Source organism: Phasianus colchicus, chromosome 17 (genome assembly GCF_987193195.1).
Source record: "Phasianus colchicus chromosome 17, bPhaCol1.hap1.1, whole genome shotgun sequence".
NCBI classification, from domain to species: domain Eukaryota; kingdom Metazoa; phylum Chordata; class Aves; order Galliformes; family Phasianidae; genus Phasianus; species Phasianus colchicus.
In genome coordinates this window covers 10,285,148-10,302,754 of record NC_143452.1, presented here as the reverse complement: position 1 = coordinate 10,302,754, position 17,607 = coordinate 10,285,148, and the positions used below count along the sequence as shown (strand labels likewise).

Sequence of the window (17,607 nt, the reverse complement as noted above, 5' to 3'; positions counted from 1 at the left end):
GCCCAGGAGCGCGGTGGCCGCTCGGTGGTGATGCGGCAGGAGACCGGGGACTGCTGAGCGGGCCGAGACCCGGCGGGGCTCCCGGCCACCCCCTGCGTCGTTGCCGGTTGGGCCCGCGGAGCGGGGTCTGTACGGGCCCGGACCCTCCACCGATCGCTGAGGTGAGGGGCGGAGCGGGACGAGCCGTGAGCGACGCGCGCTTCCGCCAATGAGAGAGGCCGCTCGCTGGCCCCGCCCTCGCAGAACTCTCGCAGCGGATGATTGGCTGGCGGCGAGGGGCGGGCCGCGTGGGCGCGTGCCCTGTGGCGGCCCTCGTGTGCGGGCCCCGTGCGGGCGGCCCCGCCCCTCCGCGCGTCTGTACGGTGGCCGCGAGGGGCCGAGGCGGCGCTGGGGGCCGGGCCGCCCCTCCCGCAGCCCTCCTGGGGCCGTCGCTGTCCCTCGCGGGTACCGGAGCCGCTTCCCTGAGAAAGCCGGGCTGTGGGCAGGCTGTGCGCCGAGGCCTCCCCTTAGGACGGGTGGGAGCCCTTTGTCCGTGGGGCTGCGGTACCCCAGGGTCTCCATCCCGACGAACCCCGCAGCTCTCAGCCCGCCCCGCCTGGGCTGCGGCACCTTTTGTTCCCGTCCGTCGGGGCCGAGCTGCGGCCCTGCAGCACTGCCGTCCCTGGGGATGTCACGGCTCACAGCCCACAAACCAGCACGGCGGTGCTTTGTGCATTGCCCTGCGGCCCTTGCCCTTACCCGTGACCCAGTCCTGCACCGCTCTGACTCACTGACAGGCTTTGGCACGAAAAGAAGGTTACAGAGAAACGCCATTTGCACAGCACATAAATTACTGAGAGCTTAACACACCGTCGCTGCGAGCAGAGGAGCGGCCCCTGCTTTCTTTGTAGATCGTACGCTTCGTTATCTGCCTTTTGGAGAAGGAAACTTAAATCTCGGTTCTGCTGGAAGCCCTCTGCAACCGTGGGACCTCCCAGGCTGCTGGGGCTGGCAGGGATGAGGGCACCGTGGGGACACCGTGGGAGCACGGAGCCTTGGCACTGAGCAGCAGGGAGGGGTGGAGTGGGGTAGGAGCACCGTGGGAGTGCCAGGGAGTTGCCTTCTCTCAGCGTCAAATTACTTTAATCCAACTCTCTCTGCCAGAAGCCGGAATGAGCTGAGATTTCCCAGCCCAGAGCTTTCTCTCCCCAGCTTTCCTCGAGGGGGCGGGAACAGAACAGTGACTGTGCTTTCTGCAGCCCTGACTGCCCACTGCTATGGGTCCTGGGGAGGAGCAGCCATTCCAAGCTCTCCTTGCAGACCTCAGGGGGGGCTGATGGGGATACGGACTGGCAAAGAATGCATTGCATGAAGGATGCTGGGGTGCATGCAGGGACAGAGATGCCACGTGGGGAGGAGGGGCAGCAGGAGCTGTGCAGAGGAAACAGAGCATTCAACTGAGTGTAGAGACCTCAGGCAGTTTAAATAACGTTACAAACGCCCTTTATTTTCACATCAGCGGTGGTTTCACCTGTGTGTAGTTGCTGGAAGTCTTTAGAAGACTTTTCCTGGGGTTGTTTCTGTTCCTTATTCCTAGGTATGCCTCTCATACCTGTGCATCTTTTCTCCCACTGCAGCCACGGGGACAAACCTCTAAAGGAGACCCCCGCACCTCTTACTTGCTGCTTTTAAAGGACACTTGGAGCCTTTCTCCCTCCCATTTCCCCTCGCTGGGGGCCGTTCCGAGGGGCACGGGGCCGGTGCGAGCCCCGGGGATGGGAACGGGAAGCGGTGCGCTGCAGCCCCGGCTCGGACACCGGCGGTCCCGTTGGGCAATGCCGGCGGGGGGCGCGGCCGGGCCCTTTAACGGGAGGGGCCGGGTGGGGGCGGTGCTGCCTCCGCCTCCGCCTCCGCGGCGTCTCCGGGACTGACGGAGCGGAGCGGGGCCGGGCCGCCCGCAGCACCCGCAGCTCTCAGCCTCCGCCCGGTGAGCCCCGGCTCTGCCTGCGCCCGGTGAGCCCCGGGGCTGCGGGAGGGCTGGGATTGACCTCGGGAGGAGAGGGGGGGGTCACTGTTCTGTGTGCGGCGTCGGTTCCCAGCGAAGCTGGATGATGAGCTCAGTGTAACGTTAAGCTATTGATGTGCACGGCGCAGCAAGCTGTCGTGTTAACCGTTTCCTTGCCTCTCTTTTCTTCTCTGTCTGTGCAAAGGTCGGATGTGTTCGCCGGTCGCGAGGGAGTGTGGAGCCGGGAGCTGCTGAGTGTGCTCATCTGCTCGTGCACTGGACCATGGACTCATTGAGGGCGTCTCAGGTGTGAAAATGTCCAGCAGTAACCGGGAGTTAGTGATTGACTTTGTTTCCTACAAGCTCTCGCAGAAGGGGCACTGCTGGAGCGAGCTGGAGGAAGAGGATGAGAACAGGACTGACACTGCAGCAGAGGCAGAGATGGACAGCGTCCTCAATGGGAGCCCATCCTGGCACCCGCCTGCCGGCCACGTAGTGAATGGAGCCACCGTGCACAGGAGCAGCCTGGAAGTTCATGAAATTGTTCGAGCATCTGACGTGAGGCAGGCGCTGAGAGATGCAGGGGATGAGTTTGAGCTGAGGTACCGGAGGGCTTTCAGCGACCTCACCTCCCAGCTCCACATCACCCCTGGCACGGCGTACCAGAGCTTTGAGCAGGTAGTGAACGAACTCTTCCATGATGGTGTGAACTGGGGGCGCATCGTGGCTTTCTTCTCCTTCGGAGGGGCTTTGTGCGTGGAGAGCGTGGACAAGGAGATGCGGGTACTGGTGGGACGCATTGTGTCTTGGATGACCACGTATTTGACCGACCATCTAGATCCCTGGATCCAGGAGAATGGCGGCTGGGTAAGAACTGCTCTCCCATAGGGATGACTCCCTGCATCCTAGCTCAAGGCCAGCAGCGGTGCTGGCCACATCAAGCTGCCTGCAGTGATTGTGCTTGTGCTCGGTCTAGACCTTGCAGGGAGGGCAATAGATTGGTACATGGCCCTTCCCTCTACGTTCTTAATGCTCTGCTGCAAGAGGGTCAGTCCACTGTTGTTGAAACAAAGAGTTAACATTCTGATTTGTCCTCCTGCATCCCTTTTTCTCCTCCTTCTCCCTGGCTGTTACATAAGAGACCCATTTTCCAAGAGCCTGTGGAAATGTAATGTCATCCAAGCTTGTTCTTCAAATGGGAGCCCTTGCTCTTGGGCATGTTCCTCGTGTCATTTAACAGCAGGGAGTGGAGCTTCCTCCTCTATGTGCTCAGCAGTGTTCCAGCCTGGCCCTGTGATCTGGTGGGGTAACAGCTACTTCTTCATTCTGGAGATGGGACGATGTCTGCCCCTACCATCGCAGCGGAGTGAATCCTGCAGCAGCTCTCTGTGGGTGGGCTGCTGGGAGCAGCCCCTCACAGCATGGTGCAGAGAAGCTCTGTGCCAGGGAGCTGCTGTGTCTTCAGCTGCTCCTTGCTTGGCTTGGAGCTGTATTCCCAGCCGCCCTGAGCAGCACACTGAGTGCTTTCAGTGGTTAGGTATTAACATGAATAAGCATTTCTTCAGGAAGCATTCTTGAAATGCTTGGTCTGTCTGTGCAGGACGGCATGGGATTGCCAGCAGGAGGTATATAGCCTGCAGATGTTTGAGTTTTCTCTTTGCTTCTACTTCTGCATCTTAGTGATTCCCTGCTGATGTAACCTTTACTGGTGCCCACTGGAAAGAGTTCACGTTATCAATCGTTAGCATCTAAACAGTGGGGTACTGCCTCCTTTGCATGCGTGCTGTGGCCTTTTAGCCTTATTCATCCCAAGCTCCCAGCAGCCCAACACAGGGCCGCAGGGCAGGGTCCTCAAGGCCAGCTCTACACCCTCCTGGCAGCTGGGACACACAGGACTCCTCCTGGCCCCTCAGCAGCACCAGGACCGTGGGGAGTAGGTGCACCCAGGGAGGGAGCGGTGCACCCAGCACACAGGAATTCCTGGAATGTGGCCGCCCTGGGGCACTGCCTGGGTGGGGCTGCTCTGAAGCTTGGTTTCGATTAATAACCTGGGATCTGCTGGCTATTTTGGCTGGCTTTGTCTAGCCCATTAGCTCTCTCATCGCGCAGATAACGCTGGCCAAATGCTGAGTTCCTTCCCCCCCCCCCTCCCTCTGCCTTTGGCTTTTAAAGCCACAGATTAGTCTTGGAATTGAGTGATCAAATTGAGGTTTCCAAGCTAGTGTGGCTGTTGCTGTTAGTGACGGATTGGGTTGTATCCTGGAGACCTAGGCGATAATGCAATCTGATTTTTTGTAAATGAACTCTCTGGGGGATTTAGATTAAATCACTGGTGGAAAATCACTGGTCTCTGCTTGTAGGGAATGAAATACCTCCTCCCTCACTTCCCCACCCCCAGTCAGCTATCACAGTTAAGACTCTTCAATTTTTTTGTGTCTCTGTCTCTAAATTCATTGTTTGTAGCAAATATTTGTTCAAATAGATTGCAGAAGGGCCAGGACTGCCCTATCTGACCCACCCACCCACTCTGCCTTTGAAGATCTCTGTTAGCCTGCTCCTTTCCCAGGAGAGCAGCCTTGCTCTCTCCTCCCAACCTTGACTGGGGTTCCCGACCTTGCTGCTGTGTGTGAAACAGAGCTGGGTGCTGCATGGGGGCCGTAGCAAGGGGATCCAACCCAGCAGCCTCCAACAAGCAGGCTTATAAGCTAGCTTCCCTCAAGTACTGAAAAGCCACATTGAGATCTCCATGGAGCCTTCTCCAGGCTGAGCACCCCCAGCTCCCTCAGCCTTTCTTCATCAGGTGCTGTGTAGGCTCCTGAGTGCCTGCGATACGGTGCATCCATGGGGATGCTCCCTAGGCCCTAATGTGACTCCTGCTACAGGGAGCAAACTGGCTGGAGCAGAGCAGCCCCTCTCCTGCTGCCCTGTTTGCTGCAGGTCTGCTCCCAGCCTTCCCAAGAGGTGCAGTGGGTCCCAGGGCGTGGAATAGGCCAAACAAAGGAGAGCAGAGGATGGTGGTGGGAGTGAGGGTTTGCCTTCAGAGAGGACTGCTCAGGCTGCTGAGTGCTGGACTATAACAGCTTTCCAGAGAAACCATTTTTTGAAGGGGAAGTAATGATAAATCTTGCTGTGTAATATCAACGTGGGTATATTTTGTCATGTTTACTGGCCCTGCCTTGGCTTCTCCATCACTCCACAATCTGCTACTAGGAAAACAAACACACAAGCAGAACTTTAGGGGATTTTAATAGCCAACCCAGGGCTGAAGAGAGCTGCTGCCTCTGTGACTCATCAAAACCAACCAGCATGTGTTCTGGAAGTAGATGCTTTGACCAGCACTGAATCCCCCTGGCTGTGAACTTTAAACAGTGAGGCCAATGGTGATCTGTGGCATCAATGGGGTGTGGAGAAATCTGGCGAGAGGTCAGATGTGAGAGGAGGAAACGCAAGGTGAATGAAGAAGTGCCTGACATGCAGAGGTGCACTGGCCATGCCTGATGTGTTAAGAGGGAGGGAGCTGAGCAGTGACGATGTTGGGTGACTGTGTTTCCTTTGAAGTTAAATGTACAGACTATGGCCTACATCCAGTGCTGTGGAGGACTTGGGGGTAGCCCTGTGTGCACAGAGGCAAGAACAGGATATGTGGTGGAGGCCAGGGCTGAAAGTGTGCAGGGTCTCTGTTATGTCTGTAGCTTCTGAATCCTGCCAGTCCAGGTTGGTCTGGAGTGGACTATTCCCTGTGAGTCCCATGCTGTCAGTGCATTGTGGCCATCAGGGCTCCATGTGCTGAGGTAGACACGTTGTACTGCTCTGCAATGGACTGGAAGCTGTGGTTCTCTTTGGGGAAAACCCTTAGAAGATGTCAGTGTAGCGAACTCATTTTGTATTTTCTCAATTTTTTTTCTTGAATGGTAGGAAATGACTCAGAGTGCGTCATATGACAGATTGCAGCTGGGATTTCATCCTGTGCTCTTGCTCCAACCTTCTCAATGATTTCATGTTGATAGCTAGACTCCCATTCAGCTCTTCAGAAATGCTCGTTGGCCTGCACACAAACTGCACACATTTTCCCCCTGTACCCAGTGATGCTGGCTGCCCCATTCTGCTGCTGCTGTACCCTGAGATATGCAGGAGAGCAGCATGAGGTGTGCATGGCACGTATAGAGTGGCCCAGCTGCACACTGTGCTCTGTGGGGAATGCAGCCACCTCTGGGAGAGCACTGCTTTCCAAAGTTTTGACGCTGCCTGAATGAATGACTGTTAGTACACAAGGTTTTGGGATGCCCAGGCGCTGTTGATCTTGTTTGAGCTCTCAGCTCAGCTTTATGTGTTGGCAGAGCTGGCTGTGGGATGTGACCAGGCAATAAGCAAGGATACTCTCTGCTTTGCCTTCAGTTCTATGCTCTGGACCCCTTGCAGCTGAGATGATGATCCCACCGTCACCTGCTTGGGGTGAAGAAGCGCTGTCCCCAGCCAAGTCCCTGCTATCCCTCACCAGTACCAGGTGCTGCTGAGGCAGGATGGCAGTGCACCCCAGGTGGCTATAGCTGGAGCTCTGGGCTCTGCAGCACTGGCAGCTCCTCCAGCTGGCTGGGAACCGGGAGTCTTTTCTGCAGTGCTCTCCAGGAAATGCCATTGGAATGACTTCCACTGCCGCTTCCTGCCCGGCCACAGCAGCATTCCTGCCGCTAGACCGTGAAAGATGCAAAAACGTGTTTCCAGAGCTCTGCTTTTCACCCCTTTTGCTCTCCTTCTCTGGGGCCCCGGCCTGTTTTCCTTCTGCCCCTGGGCGTGTGGTGCAGTTTGATTACGTTCCTTAGATCTGTGATTACAACAGGCGCCTGCAAGGCAGAACTGCCATCTCTGGGGCTGGCGCTGGCTGTGACTCGGGGCAGCCGCTTAACCCCGAGCGCTGCAGCACAAGGGGATAGCATTTCCTCCCCTCCCAGGGGAGCCTGTGGGAACTCACACTCGTAAAGCTCTCTGAGATGCTTTAATCCAAAGAGCCGTGGCTTTTAAAAAGCACCTGTGAAATTATTAACAAACTGTTTCTTACTGCTCTGTGTTCACAGCTGCTCTGGATAATGCTGGTCATCTTGATCATCCCGCCCTTGTGTAGAAGGGAGCTGGGTCCTTCCCTCAGCACAACCCATTGTAGCTGCTGTGGGGCACCACGACCCAGCCAGGAGGGTTGGGAAGGAGCAGCGTGCTCTGCAGCATTCTGAATGTGTCTGGAGTGCTCAGCTGGTAGCAGCTTGGTGTTCGTGTGTGTATTGTCCACCTCCTGCAGCACTGATACTCATACAGCCCACACCAGGCATTAGCATGGTGCCATGCTCCAAGGCCTCTGCTCAAGCTTCTCTCCTTTCATTTCTACCTACCTGCTGCAGGCTGCAAGCATAGCCCCTTCCTGACAGCACAAGGAGTATTCATCCAGCAGCTATTTCCCCACTAAGTGCGAAGCCAGAGCATTCCCAGAGGGAAGGAGAGGGATGGGTATCAGTTGTACAAGTGCAGCTGAGCTGCTGAACTGAGAGCCAAGGGGATTGATGGTGGTTTCTGACATGGCAATGTGAAAAGGGGTGGGAGAGGCTGCCCGTCCCCTCTGGTGATCCCAGAAGGGGAGTCTTGGAGGTGCTGCCTTTCTTCCTGGATGATTCAGGGTGAAAGTACACTCAGTGCAGGGCGGCTGCTGGCTCGGAGTGGCAGGAAAGCAGCCACGTTCCTGCCCTTCTGAGAGGGATGTTGCCCTCAACCACTATTGTTCCGACTGACTACAGATGAAGGATGATAAGAGGCATGAAAGGGAAGCAGTGTTGCTCTGTGCCAGGGCACTCCTTGGCTGGCTGCTCTGCCCTTGGACAGGGAAAGCCAGTCCCTCCTCCCTGACTCCACCTGGGAGGGCGTGCAGAGAAATGATTGCTGCTGCAAAATCTCTAAAGTTGTGTTTCAGGATGTCCTGGGGACACCGAGGGTTTAATTAGAGGAAACACTCCTGTGGCCCACGAGAGCTTCCCTTGCGTGGGCTTGGCTGGTGGCTGTGCGTGGGGGCTCGGCTGGGGCTTGGGGGTTGTTGGCAGCCTCCAGGTGGGACATAGCATGCACTGCAGCACAGTGAGGTCGTGGGGGCCGGCAGGGGCCAAGCCGTTAGCAGATGGCCCCAGCTGGGGTTACCGGGGAGCAGGTGTGGGTTTCGGGAGGCAGTGTTTGAAGAGAGATGTCAGTTGTGAACCCAAGGGGGGGGGGGGGGGGGGGCTGAGCCACAGCTTGCACGCCAGGGAGCTGTGACCTACTTGTGCTGTCAAAACGTTCCTTTTAGGGTTGTTTTTGGTTTTTAATTTTTTTTTTCTTTATTTTTAGGTATTTTACTTATTTTATCTTCATGTTTAATTTAGTTCGAGAAAATTAAAAATAAAATAAAAATTCCAAGGGCTGAACAGTGCTGGGAAGGACTGCCTCCAGGAGGGAACGCCTGCCGCAGCTCCGTGCAGCCAGCATCCCTCCTCCGCCCCTGCCTTCCCTCGGACACGTGCGCACGTGTACCAGCCCAGTGCTGTCTCTCAGGATCTCTTTAATGGGAAACCCAGTGCACTCAGCACGGCTGTGTGCCTCCGGGATAGCGAGGGAGGGAGGAGCGGCCGCGATTCAGAGCATTAACCAGAGCGGTTCCTGCGGGAGCGCTGCGCTGTCCTGCTCTGCCCCCTCTGCCAATGGAAGCTGGGGGAGCTCGGTGTGGGATCTGCTACCGGCATGGCAGCAGTGGTTGCTCTGGCTCCGTCTTGATAGCCGTTAACACGTCGTGTACGAGGAAGGGCAGTGAGATGTGTTCAAGCAAGGGGAACGTTCAGGGGTCTGTGATTCCCCTGGGGAGAGCTGCTTGAATTTATTGCATTATCCTCCTTCCTGCTCAAGCTTGCATTTCAGCTGTGTCTGCAGACATAGCTCTTGATTTAAGTAGATCCAATTAGCAGCTGGCTGCTGGCACTGGCTCAGGGCTGTCACCCTTGGGGTCAGGAGCCCAGGGCATACAGGGCAGGCTCACCTGTGGGCACAGGGCTGCCTGAGCTGGGCTGGGAGTAGGGCTGCCCTGCTGGTTTCATGCTGCTGGAGCTGTTGCCAGCCTGGGGCTCTCTCAGCTATCATCAAACACTCCAAAATGCAGCTGCCTGGCAGTATGCAGGGCCCAGAGCAGGAGCTTGCACCAGAAGGGAGACAAGAGCTGCTGAGCAGTCCTGCAGGCCACCCAGTGACACAATGCATGCTGCCCATACCCAGTCCTGTCCTGCAGCTGGACTGCGTGCCCAAGCAGAGGTGGCTGCTGGAGCTGGTGGTTGCTGCTCCAAGGAGAAAAGAGCTTTCCTCCCTGCTGCAGGATGAAGGGCTCTTTGGAAAGCCAAGAGAAGAGGCTGTCGTGTAGCTGGCTGTGTTTGTGAGCAGCTTATGCTGTGCTCCAGCGGAGCAGGGCAGCTGTTGGTTCCATCTGCACGTTGCTGTGCTTTTATTATGACTTAGGCTGCAGAAGGTCAGGGACCTCATGAGGTCCCTGTTGTGCAAGAGGAATGGTGGGTGGCAGGACGTGGCACTGCTGTGCATGAAGCTCATGGCCTAGGCTGGGACGTGCAGGCAGGGTGTGTGTGTGTGGCCCCAGGCAGTTCTGGGTGACATAAGGCTTATGTGCTGAAAAAATGAGGGGTTGCTGCCTGTGAATGGACAACCGCAGTGGTGCTGTAAGTGCTTCCATCCTGGAACACTACAGCTCAGGAGCGTATTGCACTTGTCAGAGAGCTAATGTCTTTTATTAGAGCAACTGACCTCATTTAGAAGCTTCCAGTGCACCAGCCAGTGATTATTTCATGCAACAGCACATATGGAGGAGCCCAGAGCAGAACATAAAGTCCCCTTCTCCTGCTGCACTGTTCTCATACATTTGCTGTATCAGCTCTGTCCTCTGCTTCTTCCCCTCAAGTCGGTGAGGATTGTGCTATAAGTGACTCCACGGCCGGAATTATTTGAGATTTCATGTGGACTAACAGGAAGCGAAAACAGAATGAGCACATCTTCCTCCTCTTCCTGCCCCTCCACCCTTTCCCCTTTTTCATTCAAGTGCCACGTAAAGAATGCTGCAGCCTTGGGAGGCGCTCGGGATGCAGAGGGAAGCTGGGTGTGCTGCTGGGATGCTGGGGACAGGTGACTCCAGGTAGGACGGCCAGGCAGCAGGCACTGTGAGGAGTGCACCCAGCACCACCCCAGCAGGGCCCCTGGCTGGGGGTAGGGCTGTTGGTGAGGTTAGTTGCTGGGGAGAGCTGCGAGGATCACACAACAGCCCAGGGTGAGGGGAGGGTGGCTCTGCACCTGGGCACACGTGAGCACAAAGCATCATTGGCACGGGCTGCCATTTGGGAGAAGCATAAGATGAAAATAGAGCTTTGTTCCCTGGGTGCTGCAGGACCACGGAGGTGCTCTCCCCGTGTGCCAAGCTCGATCCAAGGAATCGCCATGAAATTAAAGCAGGAGCATCCCCTGCCCCCGAAGCGTGCCCCTCGCACAAAAGGCGGGCAGGCTGCTGTGCCTGCCGGGGCTCAGACACCATCTGTCTGCTGGGGAGAAGCATCAGAGAGAGACGTCTTTCCTTGGACTATTCGGCTTAATGCTCTTCGGAAAACAATCCCATTCCCAGCAGGTGCTAATCTCTTGAGTGGATCCGGCTCAGCCCACGTGTTCTTGGCTGTGCCTTTGTGCCGTGGGCTCGTGGTTCCCCGTGCCCTGAGCCTGCTGCTGGCCTGGGCTCCTGCACCCCTGGGAGCCCTCAGCCCGGTGAGTTCTGGGAGAAGCACTGATGAAAGATGGATGCAAGTAGATTAGTCACTCGCACCGTCTCCTGCTTTAATACACATTAATGTTTCAGCAGATTTCTGAAACGGGAGAGCACAATTCCCTCCCCTGCATCTCTTGCTGCGTGCAGCAGTCTCTGGGGCAGAGAAAGGGGTTACAGCTGTCTTCCGAGCCCCTTTCATGTATTTGGAAAACGCTAAAATTGTGCTGAATGGTGTGGGGTTATTGCAGGTTCCCTGGAGCTGGTGATGAAACCAGTTTGACAGGAGGCTGCCGCGGCAAGGATTAGGGCTGGAATGTGCTGCTGAGGGTTTGTTTCTGCTTAGGGAAGAGCTGGCTCCAACCCCGGCGTGCGCTGAAGCCCTGCAGGTTCGTCGGGGCAGGGCTCGGTGTGGGGCTGAGCTCGTCGCCCTGCGGAGCTGCGGGTCCATCCGCACGCACAGCCCCGCAGCTCCGCACCCCGAGCGGGCGGGCGGCATTCCCGGCCATTGTGATGGAAATCGGCAGCTGCTTCCCTGGAGGTCGGTATTTGCATAACACAGCCTCGTCCCTGGGGCGTGCAGCTGCGGTGTGTCCGTCCCCACGGCCCTTCCCCAACCCGTGTCCCATCCCCAGCCCGAAGCTGAGAGCCTGGAGAAGCTCAGAGCGGCGCCTGGATGGCAGATCTTGGCACGATGCGCACTGGCCGAGGGCTCAGGCTGCGCTCCTGTGCTCCAGGTCTGCGCAAATGGGGTGATGCCACTGCCCTCCTTTGCGACTGGGCTGGAGATGGGGCAGGTCGGGGGCATCCCTGCTTGCTGTGAGCCTGGGGTTGAACCTTCTTGGATAGTGGGGCATTGGGAACCTTCAGATGGCGTAGAGGGACCCACTGCACCCACTGCACAGGGACCCGCTGAGCTGTGTTTACAGGATCCCACTGGCAGCCTTTGGGAATACTTATGTTTTCCGTTTTTCTGAACGACCTCAGCAGCCTTCCCTCCCCCCTCCCTCCTCGTGCTTCACCTACAGGTTTGCACATGCCAGTCCCATGCGGTGAGCTGGCAGCCCACAGGGGCTCTGGGAACAGGTTGCTGCCGACGCGAGGCTTTGTTCTGCTCTGCACTGAGCTGCTGCCTTTCTTTCTGCACGCCTGTCTCCTTTCTGAGCACAAAACTGTTCCCAGCATCTCATTAACGAATGTCTGTTTGCCCAGATGACTCCGCTCCTGGCCGTAACCTCTTAGCAGTGACACAGCTGTACTTACAGCTAAGGTACAACAGAAACAGAGCGCCTTGTTTTCAAGTGAAACATTGCCTCGTGATGAGGATGTGTGGATCGGGAGTCAGATGCTGTGGGTCACGCTGCTGGCTCATCCACAACCCCAGGCAGAGCACTTAACCTCGCTGCACCGCTTTCAATCTGTCTGGGAGCAGTGTGGGTTCATCCCACAGGAGGTTTCAGAGAGCCAGCTCATTTTTCATAAAGCACAATAAGGTTCTGGGCTGGGAAAGCCTTTTGTGTGCGCCGAGCTGGTTGCGTGGGGCTGTCTCAATAGGTGCATGCTTGTGGGATGGAGCGCAGGTGGGGGCTGTGACATGCAGCTGGTGCTGGCAGCCAGGCTCTGGTCTGCTCCATGCACACAAAGCACAGCCCTGGTGGCAGTGGGACCCCGTCAGCCCCACATCAGTGTTCAGGGCATGGGGAAGCCCTCTGTCTGCTGCCAGTGTCCCCGTGTCAAAGCTGCACCATGTGGCCCTGGCTCACTATAAGAGGATCCTGGGCCTGGCTCATTGATGCTGCTTCTCAGCACCTCGGTGCCTGCCACAAAAGGGAGCCTGGGGTACCCAAGGTGCAGCTGCCCCTTCCCCTCCTTGCAGGGGAGCAGATGGGGATTAATTGCTGGCATCTGCTGCCTTCACCTCCCTTCACAGCTCAGTGTTACTGAATCCTCTTTCCCAAAGTGTTGCAGCTTATCTTGAAAGAGGAACCTGGTCTGTTTCACTCACCATGAATGGGATCCAGTGACTGTCGTCCCCGCTGTTCATCCTGTGCTGCTGAATGAAGGCAGCTGGCCTGGCGTGTGGAGCAGCAGGAGTCTGAAACTCGGGCTCTTCCCCATTTTCAAGCCTGTCCTGAATGCTCTCTCTGCTCAACCTCGGATCTCCTTAACGTGCTGTCAGACCCAAGGCAGAGAGCACTTTGAGTTGAACCCATTCATGTTTTCCGTTTGCTGCAGCCTGCCGGTCTGTGTTTGAAGGGCTGCTGCACCCTTCTTGGGGGCAGCATTTCGAGGTGGGTGGGTGGCAGTTTGAGTCACTTCATGAGGTCCTGTGAGCCCTCATGGGCTGCTGGCCCAGGAGAGGATCTGCACCGGGGTGCAGGCAGCAGGAAGCTGCAGCAAGAAGAAGGGCTGTCTTTCCCCAGAGCTTCAAAACTGGGGGTTGCCTCAGCGAGGTAAAGAAACCTCGTGCTGTTTCCTCACTGCCTGGGCCAGAGCATCCCTCTGTGGTGTGTGTCAGTGGGGCGGGGACATTGGGGCAGTGGAACAGCCTGTACTGGGGCCAGAGATTGTGACACCAACGTGCTGTTGCTACCATAGCCCTCCTTCTGAGCAACTCAGGAATTCCAAATATTTCCTTTTAGATAAAGGTGACCGGGGGAGGCCAGAATTATCTGAACGTGTCTGGACAAGCCTCAAAGTCCAAACACGAGGCCGGAATGGTCAGAATTGGTACTCGGAGTGCTGGACTTCAGGTGCAGAGTGGAGGAGGTGTGGGAACCCAGCAAGATGCTTTTCCCTAACCTTCAACCCCCCTGCTCTTCTCCTGTAGCTCCTGATAGTTCACCACATGCATTTATCTCTTCTTCAGCAAACACTTCCTTTTCTTAGAAACAGGCTCTCCAAAACCTATGCTTCTTGGAATTGCCTTTCCCCAAGCTGCGTACCAATGAAAAGGGAGCACGAGGGATGGGATGCTGTCCTGTCCCCCTCTGCCCTGGGGGCCATCTCCCTGTGACTCTTTTTTCCCACCCTTGTGGGAGGCTCTGGCTCAGAGTTGCTACCATCTGTGTGGCCCCTGGCACCTCTGTGGCCTCACTGGGTACATTGGGGACATCTCTTTCCATGCCCCTGGAGAACCCTGAGGGACAGAAGTACACCTGAGCAATAAGACTTTTTTCCAGGGAAGATATCTTGATGTGCACAGCATCTTTCTTCTGACCCGAGTGCAGCTGCAGCATCGAGTGCTTTGTGTGCAGCTGGGATGTGACCCAGGGGATGGAGATGGGGGCCACAGCACAGGGGTGCAGTGAGGCTGCTCTGGACAATGCTGTGTCTGCTGTCCTGCTCCCCTGTGCCCACTGGTTCCCATCAGTTCTTCTGCTTGCCACATTCTGTCACCACTCCTCTGCTTGTCACCACCTATCAGCAGGATTTCCTATGCTGTAATTAAAAATATCCCCTCCGTTGGTTTAGGCTCTCCTCCCATCCATCGCTGTCTGTTTCCACAGCCTTCCTCCTGAGACTGCTGAGCAGAGCTGGGAGCAGCTGCTCTTGGCAGCACCTACATGAACCAGTGGTTGTGGGCTGCTGAGTGGGAGAGCTGTGTGGCCAAGCAGGGGAAGCAAGACAAGCTGCACACCTTGTAGTGCAGCACCTTGATGTGCAACAGCTTGCTGTGCAATGCAAACGTGTGGCAAGGTGAAAGACCAGGCAGGAATGCTGTCCCAGCCTTGGAACACTGTGGTGAGGCGTGACACCAGCACAGTGCCAGCCAGGCTTATCTCTGCTTTTCCAGAGCAGCTGCTTACTGGAACTGCATTCACTTATCAGGGAGCAGAGACCTTGCTGGGAAGATGGCTCAGGGTACAGCACTGCCAGCCCCTGGCTGAGGCTGAGCTGCAGGAGGTCCCAAGGCCAGAGGTGCACAACCCGTAGCCCTGGGGCTCCTGCTCAGCTCTGATAAACCAGGGCAGTGAAGCTCCCTGCAGCTTGCCTTGTTGCTGACCACAGGGCCCTGCACTTATCCTTGGTATTGCAGGGTGATAACCAGGTTCTTGGAATTCTGCTTCCCCTTGGTTTTGCAGGATCAGTGGTGAGGGGCAGCAGCACTTTGCTGCACAGTGCCATCTGCTCAGTTCTGGCCGTGGCTGGGGATGCAGGGCTGGAGAGGCCGGCTTGGCTGGGCCAGGCTGGAGCAGCTGCATTCCTGGGCTGGTGCTTGGCCACACTCCCACAGCCTGGGGGAAGGCAGGGCTTCTTGTCCAGCTTTGCAGCAGCAACTTGCAGAACTCAAGTGCAAAATGCAGAGAGTGCTGCGAGGTGACCCAGAAAGAACAGGGGAGCAGAGGGATCGTGAGGCCTGCACACAGTGATGTTTGCATTGGGATCATGGGCTGTGGCCGTGCTGCTGCTTTTCAGCCTTCAGTGCAGAGTGCAGCCTGACACTGGCTCAGTTTTTCTCCTGCAATGATCACGCTTTGATGCTAATTTTAGAGCCTTGTGGTATTCTCCTTGCAAATCTTTCCTGGCATCAACTTCTCTCATGGCCAGTCCTGTGCTTCCCCCCCCTGCCCTGCGTGCATAATTCAGAGCAAGGAAGCACACGGCATCTGTCATCCGCTCTATCCCCACCAGTGCTTTCCTGCCTGTGGGAGCCTGGCAGCCTTTCTGCTCCTTCCACCATTAGGGCGGTGAGGCCCTGGCACTGCTGCCCAGAAAGCTGTGGGTGCCCCATCATTGGAGGATGGGGCTCTGGGCAGCCTGAGCTGGGGAGGGGCAACCAATCCGTGGCAGGAATTGGGAACTGGATGAGCTGTAAGGTTCCTTCCAACCAACCGTGATTCTGTTTTTCGGGATGCCTCGGCCTTTTCCAGCTTTGGAAAGGACCAAAATTATCACAGCCTGCACTGTGGCTGAGGAGTGGGCAGCAGAGGTGAGGGAACCCTGTGAGGTCTGGGATCGAGGGCAGGCTGTTCTCCAGGGCCCCCAGCCGCCCTGCTGCTCGCTGCTGGCACTGCAGCCCCACTCCTCCCTGCTCACCGCTCTCTTCTGCCCACAGGAGCGCTTTGTGGACCTGTATGGGAATAATGCTGCTGCCGAGCTGAGGAAGGGCCAGGAGACCTTCAACAAATGGCTCCTGACCGGGGCGACCGTGGCCGGAGTGCTTCTGCTGGGATCCCTGCTGAGCCGCAAGTGACCCCGTGGTTGTGTCCCCTGGCACCAGGATGGCTGCGCCTTCACCGCCACTTCCACCACCCAGCTCCCGAGCACCATCACCATCACGGGGCACTCACCCCGCTCCATGGAGCTTCCTCCCTTGCGCCGCCAGCTCCTTTTATTGTAGCCCCTCTCATTTACCGTTCCGTTGTGTTTTAAAGGCGCTGAGAGCGATGCAGCACTTGAGCCAACAGCTCCCAGTGCTGGGCAGATCCCACCAGTAGTGGCTAGAAGGTGTCCCAGCCCTGAAGGATCCTTTAGATCACTTTGAAAAGAATAAACAGACTTATTTTTGCATGTGTGAGTGCGTGCGTGTGTGTAGATGTGTCACTAATATAAAGTTCCCCAGCCAGAGCGAGGATCTGGGCTCCAGCCTCCAGCAGGGCTCCCACTACCAGCCCTGCCCTGCTGCAGCAGCCTGGCCACCACGGGGACAGGGCTGAGCTTTGCCATCCCTGCCACGTCTCTCAATTGTCCCCTGCTCGCCTGGCACTGCAGTGAGGCAGAGGGCACTGGGAGAAGGCTGATGGTGAGTAGCCCCAGACTTGCCTGGCGGCCCCAGAGCCTCTATCCCCAGGCACAGAGCTGTACCTCTTCCTCTTACCCCCTCTTCCTCATCCCCCTCCCTCCGATCAGAGTTGCTGCGTGGCACTGCATGCCCTCCTTTGTGCCCCACGTCCGTCCCTCCCCACGCACCCCACACCAGGACCCTGCTTTGCTGTTGGATTGGGGCCAGGATGGAGGCAGGGGAATTAAGGAGCACTTCTCCTTCCTGCAGACACACAGCCAGGTAGGGGGGGTGGCACAAGGGGCTCTCCTGTGGGACCACAGCATCCCAGCAAGCGCAGGAGCAGGGAACTGGGTGTAAAACAGCCAGGGGATCAGGACCCCACAGGCAGCTGATAGCACAGGATGAGGCTCTTGTACATCCCTGGGACCACAGCGGAGGAACGGCTGGGGTAGGTGAGAGCCTATGGGACCAATGTAATGTAAAGCCAACCCCAGGGGTGGGAGCAGGACTGAGCCAGTGGCAGGAGCTGAGGGCTGGGGGCCACATTCTCCCAGTTTCTGCTGGTCCCCATAGCGCAGGCAGTGGGGCCCCTGTCCTGTGGTGTGGCTGTGACGGATGTGTGAAGCGATAGAGGTGACCACACTGCTTCCTCAGGAGCAACTCCTCATCCCTGGGAGACCAGCAGGGCCCCCCGGCTGTCCCGACGGGCTGGGCTGTGTACATAGCGCCCGCGCTCTGCTGTACATATCCGAGTAGTTTTTATTCATTTGTGAATACTCTAATGCTATTTTTGTTATCTGTATGTCTGTATTTATGTGTGGTGCCATGCTCTGCAGAGGGCTGGGGCCGGGCTCCTCTGCTGATGGAGCACTCGAGAGAGTGGGGTGTGAGTGGGGTGTTCTCCTACCCCCGCTCCCCAGCCCTGCGGGGCGAGCGCTGAACGCTTTGGTTTGCAGGTGGAGGTGAGCCCACAAATAAACTCTGTGATTGGAACCGGTGCTGTGTTTTTTGGGAATGTGACACTGCGGGGCTCTACGCAGGGCTGCCCTTTGGAGGTGGAAGGGGGATGACAGAGCAGGAGCT

General features: G+C 57.0%; 1 protein-coding gene across 3 annotated transcripts; it reads left to right on the top strand.

Annotated features, from left to right (window-relative positions):
- The first annotated feature begins 30 nt into the window (after positions 1-30).
- BCL2L1 (BCL2 like 1) lies at positions 31-17,517 on the top strand. 3 transcript variants are annotated; one of them, XM_031588902.2, is made up of 3 exons: positions 31-161; positions 2,190-2,851; positions 15,856-17,517. In XM_031588902.2, the coding sequence occupies exons 2-3, from the start codon at positions 2,300-2,302 to the stop codon at positions 15,991-15,993; spliced, it is 690 nt and encodes a 229-aa protein (XP_031444762.1). In that variant the 5' UTR covers positions 31-161; positions 2,190-2,299; the 3' UTR covers positions 15,994-17,517. The 3 variants fall into 3 exon arrangements, with proteins under 3 accessions (XP_031444762.1, XP_031444754.1, XP_090008580.1); XM_031588894.2 differs by lacking the exon at positions 31-161 and adding an exon at positions 1,862-1,992; XM_090152454.1 differs by lacking the exon at positions 31-161 and adding an exon at positions 1,901-1,966.
- Positions 17,518-17,607: the final 90 nt, after the last annotated feature.